Source organism: Pocillopora damicornis, chromosome 9 (genome assembly GCF_964200805.1).
Source record: "Pocillopora damicornis chromosome 9, jaPocDami1.2, whole genome shotgun sequence".
NCBI lineage: Eukaryota > Metazoa > Cnidaria > Anthozoa > Scleractinia > Pocilloporidae > Pocillopora > Pocillopora damicornis.
Window position 1 is genome coordinate 13,754,973 of NC_142678.1, and position 22,831 is coordinate 13,777,803.

A 22,831-nucleotide genomic window follows, 5' to 3' on the forward strand; every position below is an offset into this window, starting at 1 on the left:
GCAGGAAAATGAGAGACATTTTGTATCCAACGACTGAATCTCGTGATTTCAACAAATTTGAAATAAAGTGGTAGTTAATTACCATAATAAATTTCGTTATTGCGGTGATCTTAAATCCTGCTGTTTTTTTCCTTTTTGTTAAGTTGTCAAAGTCTCCGTGTGCGGCGAAACAAATTAGTGGCATTGCTTTTGTTTCTTATTCAGTAGCCTGCGGTGGAATAATCAACCAGCCATGTCGTTTAAATCTTTTTCTGAAATTTATTTAAGTCATCGTAGCGGCAAAGGGTCCGTAAGATGGGAAAGATCGTTTGAAAAAAAATTGATCGAGCAGAATTTGAAAGAGATTACTATCCACAAAACGGGGTACCTCCTGGAAAATCGTCTTGAGCGCGGTACTTAACCAATAGGTTCCAAGTTGCCGCGCCGGCTGCGCCTCGTGTGCCACTTTGTTCTTACCACATTTTGACGTCCTCTGTGATCTATTACTGAACAGAAGCACGACAACTTGGAATCTATTTGTTTTATATAATAAAGAATTTAAAAAAGTTTTAATGATGACGAAATACGTCTGTCCTCCAATAGATCATAAGTGAGAACCAATTAAAATGCGTGCATAACTGAGCTTATTATATAATTTAGAATAGACCATGAAAAACTATATGTCACTGTGGAGCTTATAAAGTATAAATTCTGAAAATAACAAAAGCTGGTTGTCACAGTATTTGTTTTGGCAGGCACACAACTTAAAAGCTTTCTCTATCTAAAAAGCAAAAAAAAAAAACGAAACTTGAAAGAACTTTGACCAGTGTTTTGGTCTGTGTTCAGTTGTGTGTGTAAATCATGCATGGATAGAAAACATTGCAGTTTCGATGTTTCGTCCATTATTCACTCGTGCTGTGGTATTCAGAGCGTCACAATACACCTAAATACACCCATCATCATCCCTAAAAACTAATTATTCCCTTCAGTGCGTCTAATTCGAAGATATTAAAATTATGATTGATAAACCAGTAAGTTCTTCTCTTTTCTAACAGTGTTTCAAAAACTCCACACAGCATCTATAAACATGATCGAACATTTTTTCATAATCTGAAATGTCTCCAAAAAAAGGATCGTCTATATTCGACTCTCCTTTGGGGTCATATGTTCCAAACATTTTTACTTCCGCTGGCGTAGTGCCATCATTTGGCCTAAAAGTTTCATTCAGACGTCGTACATTGCTCTCATCAAAGGCCAATATTACATCGAAATGACGAAAATCATCTTCTTTTACTTTTCTTGCTCGGTGGTTGCTGGCAATTCCATGTTTCTTCAACACTTTCAACCACTTGCACTTGGAAGTTGGAAGCTGTGGGGCAAGAGTCGTATTCGAAGTTCAACGAAATCATACAAAAAAGAAGAACATAAGGGAAAACAAGAGCAAATTCAGCAAGTGGTAAGATTTACTGATTATATTTCAGTTTCCACTAAATACAAAAAATTTACAATTTTCGTTTGCGGGCAAGAGTTCCATTTTGCCCGCTTGAGTAGCCAAGCAGAGCAAAGGATTCACATCATCTCACCCACGTGCTCTGCTAGCAATGAATTAATTAGCATTTACTGACAAGTTTCATTTGATCTCCGAGGATGATTATACTCATTTTTTACCATCTAAATTTATCACGCGACAAAGTTCACCGCAGAAATTGGTCTTGTTTGAAAACATTTTACGCAGGAAACAACAGCCAAATAAAATACTAAATTTGATTAATGAAACATTCGACAAGAAAAGCACAAGTACTCAAAACTACTTAAGCAAACATTGGGCCTATCACAGCAGTAACTGTCCACGCATTACGCTGAAAAGACGGATAAAGGCTAATGTTAAAATCATCGAAAGATAGGAACACCATGATTAAAATATAAAATGACGCACATACGTGTGAGAGAGACTGGATATCAACCCCTTTCACACACACAAGAGAATCACATCAGTTCAACTTCTCCTCAAAATATCCATACATTATCCAGTAAATAGGTAATGAGAATCATAAGCAAATATCTCAGCTTATCGCTGTGTCAGACGTGTCACCTTGCCATAACATAAAATAATATTTCCTCGCATTACAAAGAGATATATGGAAGTTACAATGTGTAATTTTATTAACACATCTAGAGAGGTGAGGACCACAAGCTGGTTTTCAAATAGGCATCACATCTCTAGCTAAGCCTGGAGCCACCAATAAAGTTCCTACATGATCAATGATGTAATACTTATTTTCCATGAAAATTTCAAAACTGCATCGCATTAGTTCAATTAAATTCCAACGCATCAAAAGTTAATAAATTGAGGCTATAAAAGCTTTCATTTTGGGTATAAAACTTTAGTCTCAAGTTACATCATGCCGTGTGGAAAATAAAGGCATTGTGCTTATTATGTTAATTGCATGATTATTGATGCAAAACACTTAGTCTGTAAACTAAGCGTGATTTTTAAATAATGATTACTTTGGCTTCTAAACCGTTAAGCTCGGTTGTTACTGCAATGTGGCCCTCAGTGGTCACTGCCATCCCCAGCAGAGAATAGGACTGTCCCATATTGACAGGAGTACTTCGCACAAACTCACCATCTTTGGTGTAAATTTCTATATGCAAGATGTCTGTATCATAGTCCTCACCACCGACCACCACGACATGTTGACTTGCCCTGTGAAATGCAATTTTTGAAAACCTCATAGACATTTTCAGATCAAACGTGTTTAGATAGTAACCTTGTTCGTTCAATATGTGAACACATGACGGATGCCCTTGTACCACCATAACTCTGCCATCACTTACAGTGGTGATGTCGCATGGGCGCCTCAAGATTTGTCCTGCAAAACTGCAAACAAACTGACCATCAGTCTCATAAACATCCACAGTATGATGTGTCTTGCTCCAGTTACTCTTCAGTACCATCACTGTACCACTATCACTGACCGACAGTTCACACCAGTCGAATTTATAGCCCTTTGTCCTGACGCGAAACTTGTGATGATGATCAGCGGTTTTGTTAAACTTAAAAATCCAGTATGGGTCCTCACCACTATTTTTTTCGACCAGGACATAAATGCTGTCATTCATGCCTGTGGTTAGCCGAACCCAGCTTTTAATCGATAGCTCTTTACCGCTGTCATCAATAAGAGGAGGAAGCCTGAAACATTGCACAAACTTGCCACTGCTGTCATACACCTTGATTGTCGAGTCAATGTCTGCTACAATATATTGCCCGCTTGAGTTGGTAGCGATTAAATACGGATCATTTAACCTGTGCTCCTCTTCGCCATCATGACCAAGTGTCCATAATACACTACAGTTCTCCATACCCTGTTTACAAAGTATTTTTGTTACTCTCCGGTCTCGCAGCAGATCAACTTTCTCCTTCCCTGTATCAATCATGGGAAATGGTGGTAATAATTCTTTTGCAAATGGTTCATTTGTAAATGGTTCTTTAACGTGTACTGTTTGTGTGACATCGTGGGCGATGCGGTTGACAAGACAGACGCCGGAAATAACTTTCTGTCGTTCTTCTTTGTTAAATAAACTCTTCACTGCCATGATACCTGTCCTGAGCTGTTCATGAAAACTTCGCTGAACCACGGGCATACCATTTAGCTCTTCAATGCACACTTTACATGGTGCTACAGCATCTGCGGGATGGTCTATTGTTTCTAAAACTGTTGCCATGACTCGGTACTGCATTGCTAAGATGCGGTCATTTAGCGATAGCGCTTCATTAGAAAAGGCATCTGTTGCTCTTTCACGAGCACGTTCGAATCTCTTCTTTGCATTGGAGAGCTTTCTTGTGGCAGATTCAGTAAGCTCCAAGTGTTTCATTCCTTCAGCGAGCGACACAGCTTCCGCACAAGCCGCTTGTGCTGTATCCGCGCCATACTCACTCATCGACCTTTTCTCTTCAAATACTTCATACAGCAACTCGATTCCTTCTCTAAAGAATCCAATACTCGCTAATAAATCTTTCCTTGATAATCCATCCAGCTTGGACTTCATGTCATCGATTTCTCGCATGATGATGCCGCGAAACTGTTGATCTGTTACGTCGCCATCTTTAAGCTTTTTTGCTGCCTCATCTCTGCCTTTATCCACAAGCCATCCAATAGTCGCTTTGAAAACTGCTGTTATGATCGCAGACATAATGGCAGCTTGAAGTTTAGTAATCTGAAGAAATTGGGAGCTTTTTTCAGCGAATCTTCACTATAAGTAACCCCTCAAGCGTCGATGAAAGCGAAAGAAAAAACAAATGATGGCAAAATTTCAAGAATAATTGCAATTTTGGAATGATGATAGCTGTCAGCCCAGAAAATAAAACAAAACAAAACATAACACTGAAGAGAAAGCAATCAAGGAATGATGGTGTGAATATTTATAGCCTCTTCAAATAATCCTTTATTGGAAAAACACATTTGTCTTTGAAAAGTTATATTGCTCATTGCAGACACTCAAATAGGCTGTTGTGGTCTTAGGTTCTTCCTTTCGCCAACGAATGATAATGTGAGCATTAGAAATCCCTGACAGGTATCAGTAAAAGTACAATCTAAAGCCCTCTTTGTTTTTTTAATAAAATGTTACTTGTTATCATTGAAATTTTCAATCACGTCACGGCATCATTCGACTTCTCAATGGAAATATTGTTTGATGCCCGAGGAAAATCAAAGTGCTCTGTGAGCAAACTCGTGAATTGACACTTAATTTTTTAGACTATGTTTAATGTTATCTGGTTTAGTGAATTTTGTGGTTGATTGTCATATCTAGAGTACGAGCAGTAGTTCAGTGTTCGCTGTAGTGTAGCAAAGAAACAAAGTAACGTTGGGATAAGAAGGCATTACAATTGAAATGATCATGATGTTACATTTGACAAGGTGGATGATGTCATGTGTTTTAAACGTCTATCATTTTTGTTTCTGGTTCAAAAGAAAAGGTTGGAAGTAAATGTGAGTGAAAAGTGAAATTTACTGTCTTTCGTTGTAAATATTAGAAAATCAAGGCAATACTGTCTTAATGAAAACATTAACGATTCCCTCTTTATCAAATGAGACAAACGGGAACGAGTTTTGAGTGATATAACTAAGCCAAGCCTGCCACCGTCATTTTGGATCTCTGCCTGGGTAGATTTAAGTCACGTGCTAGGCAACATATAATCAATAACAAGATAGAATTTTATTTCAGGCCTATTTATCAATTTTGTGGTGTGTAACTTTCGCATTTTAGTACGTTGTATGTATGTTGAATCTTCAAATTATCTTGAAACTTAAAAGAAAATTGTTCTTTAAAAATTCACTGAAAATCGGTAGCTAAAATTGTTTGTTTACGTGTTATTTGATTTTCGTGTTAACTTGTTATTTCGTCAGTCGCCGGCATCTTTTGTTGCTTCACACAGGAAAAACAGACGCGACGAAACGTAATGATCAATTTTGTCCTCAATCTCACGCTATAACAGAAAAAGCTTTTGAACACCTGTAAACTCCGAGCGCTTCGCAGTAAGTGATATTTTCAATGAAACTTCGGATTGTTTTCAAGTTCAAGGATTGTAAATCACAATTTTATGAAAAACGAAGGTTGTTCTGTTATTTCAGTATGAATCCTTGCATGCCTGCCAGTCTCTGGCGCCGCTTGTTGAAACTAAAACGAAAAAAAAAAACACTCTTTTAAGATTATCATTGGCTTCTTTTTCACCCCACCACTATTCTTAGCAACAAAGGTCGCCATTTCGTCTGTTTATTGCTCGCCAAAAACTATCAAATGCACTCAAAAGCCTAAAATCTAAAAAAAGTTTTACAGGAATCGACCAATCGAGCGAGCAAGCGAGCGAATGCCATTCCCCACACCGTATCTATAACTCGCTCTTGCGCATGCGCGCAATTCACGAGTTTAAAAGGATGATCATTGTTCACGAATCTTCCTTAGTTGTTAGCTTTGTTCCCAGCTGTAATGTGTTTTACTTATACTGAGTTCTTTCTTTACCTTGTTACCCGTAAATAATTGTTATACCACAACTGGAGCTGGAACGGGTTCCTTCAACCAAATTAGTATTTGGCTACTTATAGGGTTTTGGCCCCACACACGTACAATCTAATTGACTTCAAGAATCTTTGGAATCCCTTCTCATAGCATGGTTTGAAAAGCGAGCCGTGTGAACTCAGAGGGTGAAAGACTGAGTTTATATTTATAGACTCAAACCCATACGCTAAATTATGATTTCAAACCAGATATCGTTATCGCCAAGCTTTACACTATACAGTTGACAAAGGAAGGCTACGGAACATAACCCGTATTTTGTTATGAAGTAATATGTCTCTCATGCACGTCACTGATGTTAGCTTCTTTTGAGTGTTTTATGCATCATTAAGTAGTGCAATGTAATCAGATGATTAGAAAGTGAAAATGCAAGGCGAGCCACTCAGAGCAAAACACAATACAGATCACTTCACTTTTTCAGCAGCGTGTCTCTTTTTACAGTAAGTTTAACCAATCAACAATAGTTATTGGTCTTCATTCAACTTCATTTATTCAACTTCACAATGGAAATGTTGTTTGATGCCCGAGGTAAAAAAGGATGATAATTGTTCATGAATCTTCCTTAGTTGTTAGCTTTGTTCTCAGCTTTAATGTGTTTTGAAGTTCTTACATTCACTTATAGTTCTCTCTTTACCTTGTTACCCGTAAATATCTGTTATACCACAACTGGGGCTGGAACGGGTTCCTTCAACCAAATTTGTATTTGGCTATTTATCGGGTTTCGGCCCCGCACACTTACGATCTAATTTACTTCTAGAATCTTTGGAATCCCTTCTCACTGCATGGGTTGAAAAGCGAGCCGTGTGAACTCAGTGGGTGAAACTGACTGAGTTTATATTTATAGACTCAAACCCATATGCTAAATCATGATTTCAAACCAGATATTGTTATCGCCCAGCTCGCACTTTACAGTTGACAAAGGAAGGCTATGAATAACACATCTCTCATGCGCGTCACTGCTGTTAACCACTTTTGAGGGTTTTCTACATCAGTAAGTATTGCAATGTCATCAGATGATTAGAAAGTGAAAATGCGAGGCAAGCCACTCAGAGCAAAACACAACGTAAATCACTTAACTTTTTGCAGCAGCGTGTTTCATTTGACAGTAAGTTTAACCAATCAATAATAGGCATTACTCTTCATAACATCAACGAATATATAGCAAGATAAGGAAATAAAACTGTGAGTTTCCTGTTCTGACTCGGAAAAATTGAAGGAATCTTGAATTTTGTTTGTGGTTGTCCGACGTGCGCCCGCCTATCGCGTTCTATAGAGGTTGAAACAACATTTTCGAAATTTTAATCGCTTATTGTCATGTCATAAGTTAAAATACTTAAATCAAGGTCACAGATGAGTTTGTTGTGTATTGTATTCTTGTTAGTAGATTTTGCTGCCATTAGTGATATATACGGGGAGGAAGAGGGAGAGATACTGCTTTTGTCGGTAGCCATGAAAACAACTTATTACATTGCCCGGTCTGCATTCCACTCAGTGATTTTTAACCGTCAAGGTTTCTTTTTTGTGTCAGTATGCCTTCAGAGGCGTGAATTAAACAATCATTGACCTCCTTTTAAAACTGTTAGGTCACTGAGTGATAAGTGTCACTTCATGTGAAAAAACGAGCCCCCGGTTCAGAGAGCCAATAATCAGGCTAGAAACTTTCCCATTTCGAACATCTTAAAAATCGTGTTGACAAGAAACTAAAGAGTTGCCATCCAGTTTAGCTATAAAACCTATTATATCAGCGCCTGATACCACCAGAATGTATATAATTAACATAAAGGCTATATATGTACAGAATGTACTCCAGACAACTGCGATTTTTAAGTCTGTTTCTTATATTTTCTTTGTCAGCAAGAAGAGCTGGAATTCTGAAAAATTTCTCAAACTTGCCTCTGTGGTCAAACACCTTGATTGTCAAGTCACAGCCTACAGCAATATTTTGCCCACTTGAGCTGGTAACGATATGACACGGATCGTTTATATCCAGTACTCCTCTACACCATCCTGACCAAGTATCCATGATACAATACGATGCTCCGTATCCTGTTTACGCAGCGCCTAAGCTATCCTTACGTCATGCAGCAAGTCAACTCTCTCCTCTCCTGTATCAACTCTGAGCCATTCCAGGAGCAGTAAACTCCTAATGCATATAGCTTGTGTGACACTTTAGGCGACAAGATTGACGGACAATCACCGGAAATGATTTTCTTTGTTCTTCTTTACTGATTAAACAAACCCCCCCCCCCCCCCAAGGGCATTGATTCCTGTGTTGAGCTGTACTTTAAGACTTACTGAACCACTGACAGACCGCGTTTAGCTCTTAAATGCACACTTTACTCGCTACTATAGCATCCGCAGGACTGTCTGTTTGTCTTTTTCTGTCCGTTCTCGATTTTTTTCATCCTCTCCAAACATTGTGTTTGATTTCCAGATCAGCCATTCAACTCTACGAAATCGTTCTAACCTAGCAAATTCTAACCGAACGTGCAAGATTCTTAGGGACTCTTCGCGCCGACTGACCTTACCTCAGATCAAAGAGCGTGAAGCAGTTAAAACGATTTGTTTTACGGTTCTCTGTTTGTTAGTACTGACAGCACTGATTAAAACTTCGAAGAATCCATTCGCACCGTAAAAATAGTAAGTTACCCACACATTCAGTTAGTCTACCGCTTATACGAGCTGTTAATCAAACGAAACCACAGTCAAGGGTTACAGAGCTATTTTATGACCACGGTGCATAACAAACTTTTTTCGTTATCAACACAGCCACGCGCTGAAATAGCTTTCATTCCAATGTTTTGTGCCATCATGATGCAAAACTCACTTTTGTGAAGACTGCCAAATATCTGCTAGGTAAGATTTAAAAACGAATAATAGGCAATGATAAACCCCGCTGAATATCCGAAATAATAAATCCTCTTTTCCACTCGACTTTATCATCACACCTCTGCCCTCGTGTTGCTGTGATGGCTGCCAGCGCCACGAGGAAGACTGAAGACCAGTCAAACCTTGCATAGGGTAATTCAGTATTAAATTAGTAAATTAGCCACCGTGAAGAGTTTCAAAGATAACGTTTCGCGAATTAGGCCCTTCGTCAGAGTGAATGGGGGAATTGTGGGTTGTGTGTGTGTGTGTGTTTATATGCAGATGTTGCAAATGCAGACCTTGTTTAGCCTAACATACATAGCCTAACATATCATAAAATTGTTACGCTTGATTTTCAACTAATTCTTTTCTTTCATTAGATTTCTTCCAGGTCGGCCACATCCTCTGAGCGAACCCGGCAGATGCCGACAGCTCGGATGAAATCGAATATACGACTAGTGCAGAATAGAGGGCCGCTTACTGTGACAACAACTACCATACGTTCCCTTCTTAGTATTAATCAACAGCCAATGAGTATTGGAGGGGAGGATAAAGAGTGCATTCAGGACTGACATGCGCATTGCACGATTGAGACATGCCCTCAGAGGCGAGTTCTTCGTGAACTGTTGATTCATCTGAACAGACTCAATTTAAGCTCGGATAGATATACTTGAGCGTTTAATTGATTCATTTCGAACTGCAAGCGTTCTTGTCATATAAATGCTCATGTTCATATTTAACGTATACAAAGAGCGAAAAGTGAGAATAGATGTAATTTTCATGAGACATTTTAACCCGTGTGGGTTTAGAGTAAACACGAGTATAATGTTTAAAAAAATCATCACTCTATCGAAGTTCTGTTTGCAAATCTGGAGCAGAAATATTTACGACAAAGGCTCCAGAGAAATACAATAACGAAATAAAGGTATTGTTGAGAGGATGATACCTTATAACTAATTATTTTTATATTCATAATTTCTCAACACCGAATTTCCTCATGATATCGAACAGATGTATATAACAGTAAATACTTCTTAACGCTTGTAAATCCAATTTCCATGACTGACACAACTTTTTACCATATTCTCTCTGTTACAAGTTTTTCTAGCTATTTATGTACTAAATGGAAAAACAATTTCCATAGAGAAGGCTAATTTATATCACTGTAAAGGAATTGATAACGAATGAAAAACATTGTATTTCATAGTGAAACACACAATATAACCCAAGTATTTTAACGAATAAAAACGATTGTGAAGAATCGTTCGTTAAACTCTGATGTATATAGGGGAAAAGTTTCGACACATATATTGCGAAATAAGTCCATCGAGACACAAAAATGGATAAGCGATACACTCAAGTCTCCGAAAATGGTTTAACTGCCAAGCCTTCGGATGAAAAAAGGAAGAAAAAATGAAAAAAAGAAGTAAAATGGTATAAAAAGAATTGATCTTGTCCACGCTGTTAACAACCACCATCCAACTTGTGACGTCAAGCAGAAGAGGGTGACCTGGTTCTCGATAAAAACATTTCAGACATGTTGAAAGCACTAGAATCAGTACAAGGAAAGGAAAGTCTTTCGTGCCATCCAAGTAAGCACAAAAGCGCATTGATCCCGTTTTGTGTCCATCTGTTTTCGTGCACATGTCCTCTCGCCGGCATAGGGTATTTTTGTTGGGATCGCGAGTTATAACGGAGTTGCGATCGTAAGTTGTAACTCGAATGTTCCTTAGAAGCCAGTACATGAAAGACAGTCCGCCCAGTACTGCATGCATTAAATAACACATGAATAAAAGGGGTAATGGTGATGCTGTTTCGATGGGGTATTTACAAAATAATTTGGTTCTATCAACTGACGCTCTTACCAAGGACTAACGCTGTAAACTTTTGCCTTAGAGACTCTTTTCAGCAGCCAATTTACATTATCAACTCTGCTGATAAAACCAAATTATCTGGTTTTTAAATATTCTGCATAATTGCGCAAAAATGTCGCCACCTTTACTGAGTGAAACGATAGTATTGACTGTACTATTGTGTTTTCGATGCGATATTTCGGGGAATAAAATCCTTTACAACATTTCTTTAAAAATCACTTGTGATCCTTGGAATGTGATCAACTTTCCGTGACCAGTGTGATATATCCACAAATCGCATCTTTATCCCAGGCAATGAGACCGCTTTACTAAAACACAACAACCAATCGGATTTCAAGACTTGTTTGAAGAAATCAAGCAAATTGCAGGAAAATGAGAGACATTTTGTAATAAGCGAATGAATCGTGGAATTTGTGACGATAGGTTTTCGCGCAATAAACTGGACTTTGCGGAAAACGTACAAAACGGGGGAAATAACTCGGTAGAGATCACTCGGCTTGCGAGAGCAGAAACTCCTCACGATTTCCTAGTACACTGAGATCTACTTCGAGCGAGCTTCTACGGACGTCAAGGATGAGACAGCGTTTTGGTTCCACAGCAGACTTTATTCAAAGAGCACTCTAACATAAATCATGCCACAGTAAAAGCTAAACTAATTGTAGTAAAAGCTGTACATGGTACTTGTTTAAAAACTAACTGGTGTGAGGTGCTATTGTAACACAAATTACAATATTTGAACAAGGACACAAAGAAGCAGAAAATGTCTCCTTGAAGTTATACGAAAACTACTTAAATGTTCCCGCTGTTTCTACGATGAAAAGAATTTCAAAATTTAAAGGACGGATACAACAAATTCGAGGCCATCAAAAATAGGAAACTTGGGTGAGAATTCGCAGCTCTGGTATAGAAAATATACTTATCTTAATTAAAGTAGAGCAGCTTAGGAAATAAAAGCGAAAAAGTAATTAAAAATTTCTGCTTATCTATGTAAGGTTGGTGTGGAAATTATCGTATGAAAGGAAATTAATATTACGAGTATAAACTCAGCTGCTAACTACCGTGAGAATCAATTTTTCCAAAAAGACCATTAACACTTATATTTACTTCATATTTCACTAGTAATGAACAACAAAAGTACCAATATACAGGTATACAATGAAAGCAAGAAGAAAGCAAAAATGTCTTAGTTTACTACTCAAAAACTGCTGTGGCTTTTAAGTATTTTTTTATTTAATTATTTTTTTTAACTTACTAGAAGGAAAACCCGAATGAACCCGAATATTTTAAATATGAAAGTATACGAATACATATGAAAAATTAGCGAATATATGTGCCCAAAAACCCACGAAAAACCCTAAGTATATCATTTTATGATAAGTCAACAATTCAATTTTTGGCTATAATTTACACAATGGTAACAACAATTTGAATGGAGCAATTTGTTCATCGTTCTTTATAGCTCGACCGGTCGAGTCAAAGAACAAACAGAATACAAGAAATAAATCGAAACTTGAAAAATAAAAGTTGAATTGAAACAAAACTTGAACTAACATTGTACGAACTAAAACACATGAATTTTTCCTCTAACATTGAGTAGCCAGCTATGAAATAATTAGTATTTACTGACAAGTTTGATTGATCTCTAAGGATCGATCTTTCTACTAATTTTTTATCATCTAGATTTGTCACGCGACAAAGTTCACTGCAGAAATCGGTCTTGTCTCAAAATTGTCACGCAAGAAACAACAGCTAAATACTACATTTGATTAATGAAACATGCGACATGAAAAGCACAAGCATTCAAAACTACTTAAGCAAACGTTAGGCCTATCACAGCAGTAACTGTCCACGCATTATGCTTAAAAGACAGATAAAGGCTAGTTTTGAATTTATCGAAAGATAGGAACACCATGATTAAAATATAAAATGACGCACATACATGTGAGCGAGACTGGATATCAACCCCTTTCACTCACAGAAGAGAATCACCTTCAACTTCTCCTTACAATATCCATACATTATCCAGTAAACAGGTAATGAGAATAAACAAATATCTCAGCTTATTGCTGTGTCAGGTGTGTCACCTTGCCATGACATAAAAAAGTATTTCCTCGCATTACAAGGAAATATATGGCAGTTGCAATGTGCAATTTTATTAATACATCTAAAGAAGTGAGGACCATTAGGCTGATTGCCAAATAAGCATCATATCTCTAGCTAAGCCTGGAGCCGTCAATAAAGTTCCTACATGATCAATGATGTAATACTTATTTTACAAGAAAATTTTCTAAACTGCGTCACATTTGTTCGATTAAATTTCAACGCTTCAAAAGTTGATAAATTGGGGCTATGAAGGCTTTCATTTTGGGCATAAAACTTTTTTCTCAAGCTACATCATGCCCTGTGAAAAATAAAGACTTTGTGCTTATTATTATTATTATTATGTAATAATAATCAGTTATTAAACTAAACGTGAAAGTAAGAATGGAAAATCAGTTCGTTTTTTAAATGATGATTACTTTTCTTGTTGAACCTGGAATCCAGGTTACTACTGCAATGCGTCCCTCAGTGGTTACTGCAATCCCATTCGGAATAAAGGACTCTCCCATATGGATAAGAGTACTTCGCACAAACTCACCATCTCTGGTGTATATCTCTACATACAAGATGTCTGATTCCTCATTACCGGCCACGACGACTTGTTGACTTTCCCTGTGAAATGCAATTTTTGGAGATCTCAGAAACCTTTGCAGATCAAACCTGTTTAGATGATCACCCTGTTCGCTGAATATGTGGACACCTGGCGTCGAAAGCCATCCTTCCACCACCATAACTCTGCCATCACTTACAGTAGTGATGTCGCACGGGTAACTCAAGATTTGTCTTCCAAAACTGCAAACAAACTGACCATTAGCCTCATAAACATCCACAATCCCATAACTCTCTCCAGAGTTTCTCTTCAGTACCACCACTTTACCACTATCGCTGACTGATAGTTTGCATTCGCAGCCCATTGTCCTGACGCGAAAACTGTTATGCTCGTCGGCAGTTTTGTTAAACTTAAAAATCCAGTATGAGTCCTCACAACTGGTTTCTTTGACCGGCGCATAAATGTTGTCATTCATGTCTGCGACCAGATGAACCACCCGGTATGTAAAGGATAGCTGCTTACCCATGTCATCTAAAAGAGGAGCAGGAACTCTGAAACGTTGCACAAACTTGCCACTCTTGTCAAACACCTTGATTGTCTTGTCACAGTCTGCTACAATATATTGCCCGCTTGAGTTGGTAGCGATACCACTCGGATTATTTAACCTGTGCTCCTCTTCGTCATAATGACCAAGAATCCATGACACACTATAGTTCTCCATACCCTGTCTACAAAGTATTTTTGTTACTCTCCGGTCTCGCAGAAGATCAACTTTCTCTTTTCCTGTATCAATCATGGGCCATTGTGGCAATGATTCTTTAACGGATACTGTTTGTGTGACATCGTAGACGACACGATTGATAAGACAGACACCGGAAATAACTTTCCGTCGTTCTTCTTTGCTAAATAAACCCTTCACTGCCATGATACCTGTCCTGAGCTGCTCTTGAAGACTTTGCTGAACCACCGGCAGACTGTTTAGCTCTTCGATACACACTCTAAATGATGCTACAGCATCTGCGGGATGGTCTATTGTTTCTAATACTGTTGCCATCACTCGGTACTGCATTGCTAAGATACGGTCAGTTGTTGATAATGCTTCATTTGAAAAAGCAATGGTTGCCATTTGACGAGCAAATTTGAATCTGTCTTTTGCAGTGGCAAGCTGCCTTGTGGCATATTCAGTAAGCTCATCCCTCGACCTAGTCTCTTCAAATACTTCATACAGGTACTCGATTCCTTCTCTAAAGGAGCTAATACTTGTTTTCAACTCTTTCTTTGATATTCCATCCAGCTTAGACTTCACATCGTCAATTTCACGTATGATGATGCCGCGAAGCTGTTGATCTGTTACGTCGCCATCTTTAAGTTTTTCTGCTACTTTTTCTCTGCCTTTCTCCACAAGCCATCCAATAGTAGTTTTAAAAACTGCTGTTATCATCCAATACATGGTAGTGACTGAGAAAAAAACAGGAAATTGAAAATGTTTTGCAGCTTATGAAGACTCCTTCGATATTAAAAGTTTTTTCTCGATTTTTCCGGCGCGAATGAATCGAAGGCCTATTAACAACTAGATTCAAAAGTTTGTATACTAACCGGTAAATATTCGACGAAAGAAATGAAGACAATTTTGTCGATATGTGTTCAAAGTTAGACAGTCAAAATGAAGCAACCCTAAAAAACTATTCAACTTCTTAAGTTGTTTTCCTCGGGCAACTGAAGACACAGCGAAAAAATGCAACTCAAGGAAACATCATTCATGGCAAATAAACGACAGGTGGAAAAGTAACAGATAGCTATGAATACAATATGACTGTGAATACAATTGATATCATGATGTTTTGAGCCAGTTCTAATCTTTGACTAATCAAAGAGGATCAATTCATTTTCTTTTTGGCTCTATCATAATTGAAAGTAAACCTTTAAACTGAAAATTGTTCAGTAAGAATTCCATCATGGAAAGTAAAACAATAATACGCGACCATGCTAAGATCAGCGATAAATTTTTTCCAGAAAAGGAACAGGAGAATGTGAAGCTAAGTTTTTCAAGTAGTTTAAGATACAGAGAAATAATTCAAACGGAGAGACGTCACACGTAGCTAGGAAATCAACAAAAGCTGAAAACAAAACAGACGGGTGTGAATATCATTACAGTGATGAATTTGAACTGTAATTAAGAACATAGTCTACATTTCAAGAAGAATTTCTCCTCGAGTGTTCAACTCGATAGTTCACGAGTGAGCGCATCGAACGAGTGAGATGTCGAGTTGAACTCCAGAAGAGAAATTTCATATCTAGAAGCAACCATGAATTATTTTGTTTGTCATCTAAACACAATAGCTCTTTACTGATAAGAAAAACCGACTTTATTAATCAATGAAAATAAAGGAATCGACAATTCCTGAACAAATATCGCACAGTGGGTTGGCGCTGAGGCTTAAGATGGAAAAATGCGTTGAATAATGATTACAAAAACAATCATGGGCGTAATTTTCAATTTATAAAATTCTCATTCCTTGAGTTCGTCTTTACTGATGAGCCTCAGCATTTTTGTATGTGGCAATGAAAAATCAGACCTCGCATCTGCAGATGCTTCTGTTAAAATCACACAATCGCAAAGCTAAATACTACTGCAAGTGAATTAATGTATCATAGAATGTATGACAAACTTTTAAACTTCTCCGCAGGGGTTTTGGAAAGACTTCAACTTCTCGGAGAAATCCGATTAGTTTTAAAATGTGACTCCGACACTAGCCGAACAATAATGTGCAGTAACGGTCCAGCAGCGCTTAAATTGAACGCTCAAAAATGGAAACGGTTCAACAATGGATGTGTAGTGATTTGAATCCGTTCGTTGGAGCCAGCTTTCATTTAGCTCACGGCTATCGCTACTTCCCTGCATCAAACAAAACAAGGCCGGTTGAATAAACGATCGCGAGCTTGTTAAGGTTAACTCGCCCTCATAAAACGCCTGCACTAAAAGCTACCCCTATTCTGCTTCAGTGATAGCACTGTTAGAATACAGTTGAGATCAATCGTAGGGATTCATCTTCCTTTGATTTATCACTTAAAGCCTCATTGCAAAAACAGTGGTTTTCGTATCAGTCTTTCATCTATGTTATGTCCACGTGAGTGCACAGTTCCTTCAAACGAATGATCTCGTCATAAATGTGACCCTCCACGGGCAAACAGAGCATAAGGTGAACGAACGGCAGCGAGAAAAATTACACGCCGGCTTCGGAGCGGAGCCGGTGTTCATGGTTTGCACACCTAATTAAAATTTTCTATTGCTCGAATTGCACGATAAAAACAAACGCGCGAATTACATGGAACAAAGAAGTGTGTCGAGCTCGACACTGAATAAAATGAAACGCTGGCGAGTGAAATAGCACGCCGTTTAAGCGAGTAAAATGACGCAGTAACCGTGTCTAAAATTTTCGTAAGCAGCGTACGCTTGCAGCCCTGCACGCGTGTCCATCTCTCATTTTTACCCAACTGCAACTTCAGCGTGGTAAGTACGATCTATGTGGGATGAACGAATCTAGGAGACCGTCGTTTTGTCAATAAGACACGTTTTCCGTGTGACGATTGCTAGTCTGGTCGTTCTAATCAGGAAGGATCAAGAGACAACAAGTCCTTTTTCCAGTCTTCTTTATTCTCTTCAAATAAAATCATCAAAGCTTTGTTTTGCATATTCTGCTTTTTCTAAAAAAGAAATACCGGTAAGCGCCCTTTTCTTAATCAGCGCCCTGTCCCTAATTACCGCCTTGTCTCGAATAAGCGCCCTCCTTTGAGGTGCCAAAAGTAAATAATCGCCCCAAGCGCTAAATGGAATCATTACGGTGAATGCCACTGCTGCAATTAGACAGGGTCTAGGAACACACTTATTAAAATATCAAATCATACAAATACACCCAAAGAAAATTGTCTATCAACCCTTTCACTAACAGAAAGGAATCACATTCAGCTTCTCCTTATAATAACCTCACGTCATCCGACAAAAATATACAAAGAGAATTGACAAATATATCCGCCACATGCTGGTTTTACCTCGGTATAAGAAAATGATTAGCAGCTAAAATCGTGAATTAATAATCGCATCTTAAAAAGAAATATGCTTACAATTATGAGGTTGAGGGTCAGTGATGATTAGCCTAGAACCATGAATGAGATTCCTAAATTGATAAGCTTTGTTTATCAAAAAGAACCGAAAATTAATAGGTAATGATAAACCCCGCTGGAGCAAGGAGGGTAGAAGCCATTTTCCTCTTTTCCACTCGACTTTATCATCACACATCCGCCCACGGGTTTCTGTGATGGCAACCAGCGCCACGAGGAAGACTGGAGACAAGTCAAACCTTGCATAGGGTAATTTAGTATTATCAATTGAATTGATAACGTAAATTAGCCACCGTGAAGAGTTTCGAAGATTACATTTCGAAAATTAGCCCTTCATCAGAGCGACTGGAGGAATTGTGGGTTGTGTGTATGTGTTTATATGAAGACCTTGCATACGCAGACCTTGCATAGCCTAACATACGTAGCCTAACATATCATGAAATTGTTACGCTTGATTTTCAACTTATTCTTTTTTTTTCATCAGATGTCTTCCAGCTCGGCCACATCCTCTGAGCGAACCCGGCAGATGCTGAGAGCTCGGATGAAATCGAACATCTGACTAGTGCAGGATAGAGGGCCACTTACTGTGATAACAACTACCATACCCTCTCAGAGGCGAGTTCTTCGTGAACTGTTGATTCATCTGAACAGACTCAATTTAAACTCAGATAGATATGCTTGAGCGTTTAATTGATTCATTTCGAACTGCAAGCGTTCTTGTAATATAAATGTACATATTCGTATTTTACGTATACAAAGAGCGAAAAGTGAGAATAGACGTAGTTTTCATGAGACATTTAACCCGTGTGGGTTTAGAGTAAACGTGAATATAATGTTTAAAAAAATCATCACTCTATCGAAGTTCTGTTTGCAGATCTGGAGCAGAAATATTTATAGCCAAAGCTTTAGAGAACTGCAATAACGAAAGAAAGGTATTGTTGAGATGATAATACCTTATAAATAATTATTTTCTTATGCATAATTTCCAAACACCGAATTTTCTTCATGATATTGAACAGATGTATATAACAGTAAATACTTCTTAACGCTTGTAAATCCAATTTCCATGATTGACACAACTTTTTACCATATTCTATCTGTTGCAAGTTTTTCAACGTATTTATGTACTAAATGGAAAAACAATTTCCACAGAAAAAGCTAATTGATTTAACTACAAAGGAATTGATAACGAATTAAAAACGCTGCATTTCATCGTGAAACACATGATATAATACAATTATTTTAACAAATAAAAACGATTGTGAAGAATCGTTCGTTGAACTATGATTTGTGCAGGGGAGAAACTTCAACACAGAGATTCCGAAATGTGTCCATCGAGAAACAAAAATGAATAAGCTTAACACTCAAGTCTCCAAAATGGTTTACCTGCCAAACCTTCGAATGAAAAAAGAAAAGAAATCGAAAAACAAAAGTAAAATAGTGTAAAGAGAATTAATCTTGTGCACGTTGTTAACATAAACTTGTGACGTTTCACGGAAGAGGCTGAACTGGTTTATTCTCGACAAAAATATTTCCAACATGGTTGAAGAACTAGAACCAGTACCAGGAAAAGAAAGGTTTTCGTACCATCCAAGCAAGCACAAAAGCGTATTATGAGCGAGCTTAAGCCGACTCATACTACTTGCCTTTAAACGGATAAAGTGAAGGTCGTTTTTCCGCTCGGATTCAGTGTTGATCCCGTTTTGAGTAATAGAGCGTTATATGTTGGGATCTTGAATTATAGCGGAGTTGCGATCTCAAATTGTGAGTTTCGATCGTAAGTTAGTAACTTGCGATCGAAAACTCGAACTTTCCTTAAAAGCCACTACATGATAGACAGTCCGCCCAGTACTACATGCCTGATATTAAAATGACACATGAATAAAAGGGGTAATGGTGATGCTGTGTCGATGGGCCGGTATTACAAGATGATTTGGTTCTATCAACTGACGTTCTTACGAAGGACTAACGCCGTAAACGTTTAAAAACTCTTTTCAGCAGCCAATTTACATTATCAACTCAGTTGATCAAACAAATTATCTGGTTTTTAAATTTTCTGCGTGATTGCGTAAAAATGTCGCCACCTTTACTGAGTGAACCGATGGTATTAACTGTACTATGGTATTTCGGGGAATAAAATCCTTCATTACATTTCTTTAAAAATCACCTGTGATCGTTGCAATCTGATCGAATCTCCTTAACCGGATAAATAGCATCTTTATCCCAACCAATGAGACCGCTCTACTAAAAATACAATAACCAATCAAATTTTAAGACTTGTTTAAAGAAATCGATTAAATTGCAGGAAAATGAGAGACATTTTGTATCCAACAACTGAATCTCGTGACTTCAACAAATTTGAAATAAAGTGGTAGTTAATTACCATAATAAATTTCGTTATTGCGGTGATCTTAAATCCTGCTGTTTTTTTCCTTTTTGTTAAGTTGTCAAAGTCTCCGTGTGCGGCGAAACAAATTAGTGGCATTGCTTTTGTTTCTTATTCAGTAGCCTGCGGTGAAATAATCAACCAGCCATGTCGTTTAAATCTTTTTCTGAAATTTATTTAAGTCATCGTAGCGGCAAAGGGTCCGTAAGAAAGGAAAGATCGTTTGAAAAAAAAATTGATCGAGCAGAATTTGAAAGAGATTACTATCCACAAAACGGGGTACCTCCGGGAAAATCGTCTTGAGCGCGGTACTTAACCAATAGGTTCCAAGTTGCCGTGCCGGCTGCGCCTCGTGTGCCACTTTGTTCTTACCACATTTTGACGTCCTCTGTGATCTATTACTGAACAGAGGCACGACAACTTGGAATCTATTTGTTTTATATAATAAAGAATTTAAAAAAGTTTTAATGATGACGAAATACGTCTGTCCTCCAATAGATCATAAGTGAGAACCAATTAAAATGCGTGCATAACTGAGCTTATTATATAATTTAGAATAGACCATGAAAAACTATATGTCACTGTGGAGCTTATAAAGTATAAATTCTGAAAATAACAAAAGCTGGTTGTCACAGTATTTGTTTTGGCAGGCACACAACTTAAAAGCTTTCTCTATCTAAAAAGCAAAAAAAAAAAAAAACGAAACTTGAAAGAACTTTGACCAGTGTTTTGGTCTGTGTTCAGTTGTGTGTGTAAATCATGCATGGATAGAAAACATATTGCAGTTTCGATGTTTCGTCCATTATTCACTCGTGCGTATTCAGAGCGTCACAATACACCTAAATACACCCATCGTCATCCCTAAAAACTAATTATTTCCCTTCAGTGCGTCTAATTCGAAGATATTAAAATTATGATTGATAAACCAGTAAGTTCTTCTCTTCTCTAACAGTGTTTCAAAAACTGCACACAGCATCTATAAACATGATCGAACATTTTTTCATAATCTGAAATGTCTCCAAACAAAGGATCGTCTATATCCAACTCTCCTCTGGGGTCATATGTTCCAAACCTTTTTACTTCCGCTGGCGCAGTGCCATCATTTGGCCTAAAAATTTCATTCAGACGTTGTACATTTCTCTTATCAAAGGCCAATATTACATCGAAATGACGAAAATGAACTTCTTTCACTTTTCTTGCTCGGTGGTTGCTGGCAATTCCATGTTTCTTCAACACTTGCAACCCTCGTTCGTTCGATGGGAGTCCTTCACCGGAAACATCAGTTCCAGCGCTTTCAATCTCCCATTCGTTCCTATCTTCACGTTCCTGTATAAGGTGCCTTAAAATCGCTTTAGCTGTAGGAGAACGACAAGTGTTCCCTCGACAAACGAACAGGATTTTTCGATATTTAGAATCCGCCATCTAAGATTGCAACAAGGCGAATAAATGCTAAAGTGCCTCTATCCTAATTTGCAGCTTGTTAGAAGATTAAATTATTCAAATTATTTATCGCCCACGCACTGGGAATCAACCAACTTGAAAACATCTGGAAACTCTTTCTTTCAAGTTCTCGAATAACGACAGCTATAAACACCGAATTTTATTCAAATCGTTCGAATCCTGTGATGTAACTAACGAAAAGTTTATGTTTCTTTTCAAAATGAAGGATACTTATTGGGTAAGAGTGCCTTGAACCACAAACGTGGAGGGGAACAAAGAGGAACGAGCTCGGAGAACAGAAGGCAGAAGCTTAAGAGGGCGGGAGATGGGATCTACATGTGGGCGGGAAGCGGGAGCAGGGGCACTCGTTTGTTGTTTCTTACTGCTCATCAACCAGTGAAAAACCTGTACCCAGCAAAGGGATTTTTTTTCCACTTAATTCCAATTAAGGTCTACCGAAGCATTAAAGATAATTTCATTCGATAGGAAACATAAAATTGAAGTCAGCCGGTGTAATTAGATACCTCTCGAAGTCGGTTACGTCATACGTCATGAATGAGAGAACATGAAACATGCAAACAGTGTCAGCAGTTGGAATTATTCGGCGAGCAAAGCGAATTAGGTCCAACATCGTCTAAGGCCATATTGATCAGCCTCAGTATTTTTATATATGGCAATGAAAAATCAGTCCTCGTTTCTGCAAATATTTATGTTACAATCACATAATCACATAGCTGAATCATACCGCTAGTGAATAAATGTATCATAGAATGTATGAACAACTTTTAAAACTTTTTGCAGCGGTTTTAAAAAGATCCCAATTTCTCGAAGAAATCAGAGTAGTTTTAAAATTTGACTTCGAGACCAGCCGAACAATAATGTGCAATAACAGTCTATCAGCGCTTAAACTGAACGCTCAAAAATGCAAACGGTTTAACAATGGATGAGTAGTGACTTGAATCATTCGTTGGAGCCAGCTTTCATACAGCTCAAGACAACAGCTGCTTCCGGCGAAGAGCGAAAATTTATGTTCAATTAATAGTCCTTTTAATCAAACCGAAGACAGGAGTGATACAAAGAGGGGCGGGAGTTGGGAAACAAGGGGTTGCAAAAGAACTAGAGGTGGGAGAACGTGGTACGGGAAGTTGGAAGCTGTGGGGCAAGAGTCGTATTCGAAGTTCAACGAAATCATAAAAAAAAGAAGAACATAAGGGAAAACAAGAACAAATTCAGCAAGTGGTAAGATTTACTGATTATATTTCAGTTTCCACTAAATACAAAAAATTTACAATTTTCGTTTGCGGGCAAGAGTTCCATTTTGCCCGCTTGAGTAGCCAAGCAGAGCAAAGGACTCACATCATCTCACCCACGTGCTAGCTAGCTATGAATTAATTAGCATTTACTGACAAGTTTAATTTGATCTCCGAGGATGATTATACT

General features: G+C 37.9%; 2 protein-coding genes and 1 pseudogene across 4 annotated transcripts; all 3 read right to left on the minus strand.

Annotated features, from left to right (window-relative positions):
- Nucleotides 1-262: 262 nt before the first annotated feature.
- LOC149040276 (low molecular weight phosphotyrosine protein phosphatase pseudogene) lies at nt 263-21,400 on the minus strand (annotated as a pseudogene). 2 transcript variants are annotated; one of them, XR_016179897.1, is made up of 2 exons: nt 20,791-21,400; nt 263-922 (listed from the first exon to the last, which is right to left on the minus strand). The product of XR_016179897.1 is annotated as a low molecular weight phosphotyrosine protein phosphatase pseudogene, transcript variant X2 (transcript). The 2 variants fall into 2 exon arrangements; XR_016179896.1 differs by lacking the exon at nt 263-922 and having other exon boundaries at nt 20,111-21,400.
- On the minus strand, nt 1,429-4,281 carry LOC149040277 (uncharacterized). The gene has a single exon (XM_089182996.1). The coding sequence runs from the start codon at nt 4,171-4,173 to the stop codon at nt 2,473-2,475; it is 1,701 nt and encodes a 566-aa protein (XP_089039122.1). The 5' UTR covers nt 4,174-4,281; the 3' UTR covers nt 1,429-2,472.
- On the minus strand, nt 13,043-15,154 carry LOC149040278 (uncharacterized). The gene is made up of 2 exons (XM_089181747.1): nt 15,043-15,154; nt 13,043-14,904 (listed from the first exon to the last, which is right to left on the minus strand). The coding sequence occupies exon 2, from the start codon at nt 14,894-14,896 to the stop codon at nt 13,301-13,303; it is 1,596 nt and encodes a 531-aa protein (XP_089037873.1). The 5' UTR covers nt 14,897-14,904; nt 15,043-15,154; the 3' UTR covers nt 13,043-13,300.
- Nucleotides 21,401-22,831: the final 1,431 nt, after the last annotated feature.

Coding starts and splice junctions, on each gene's coding strand:
- LOC149040277 (XM_089182996.1), bottom strand. CDS start 4,173: ATGTCTGCGATCATAACAGCAGTTTTCAAAGCGACTATTGGATGGCTT.
- LOC149040278 (XM_089181747.1), bottom strand. CDS start 14,896: ATGTATTGGATGATAACAGCAGTTTTTAAAACTACTATTGGATGGCTT.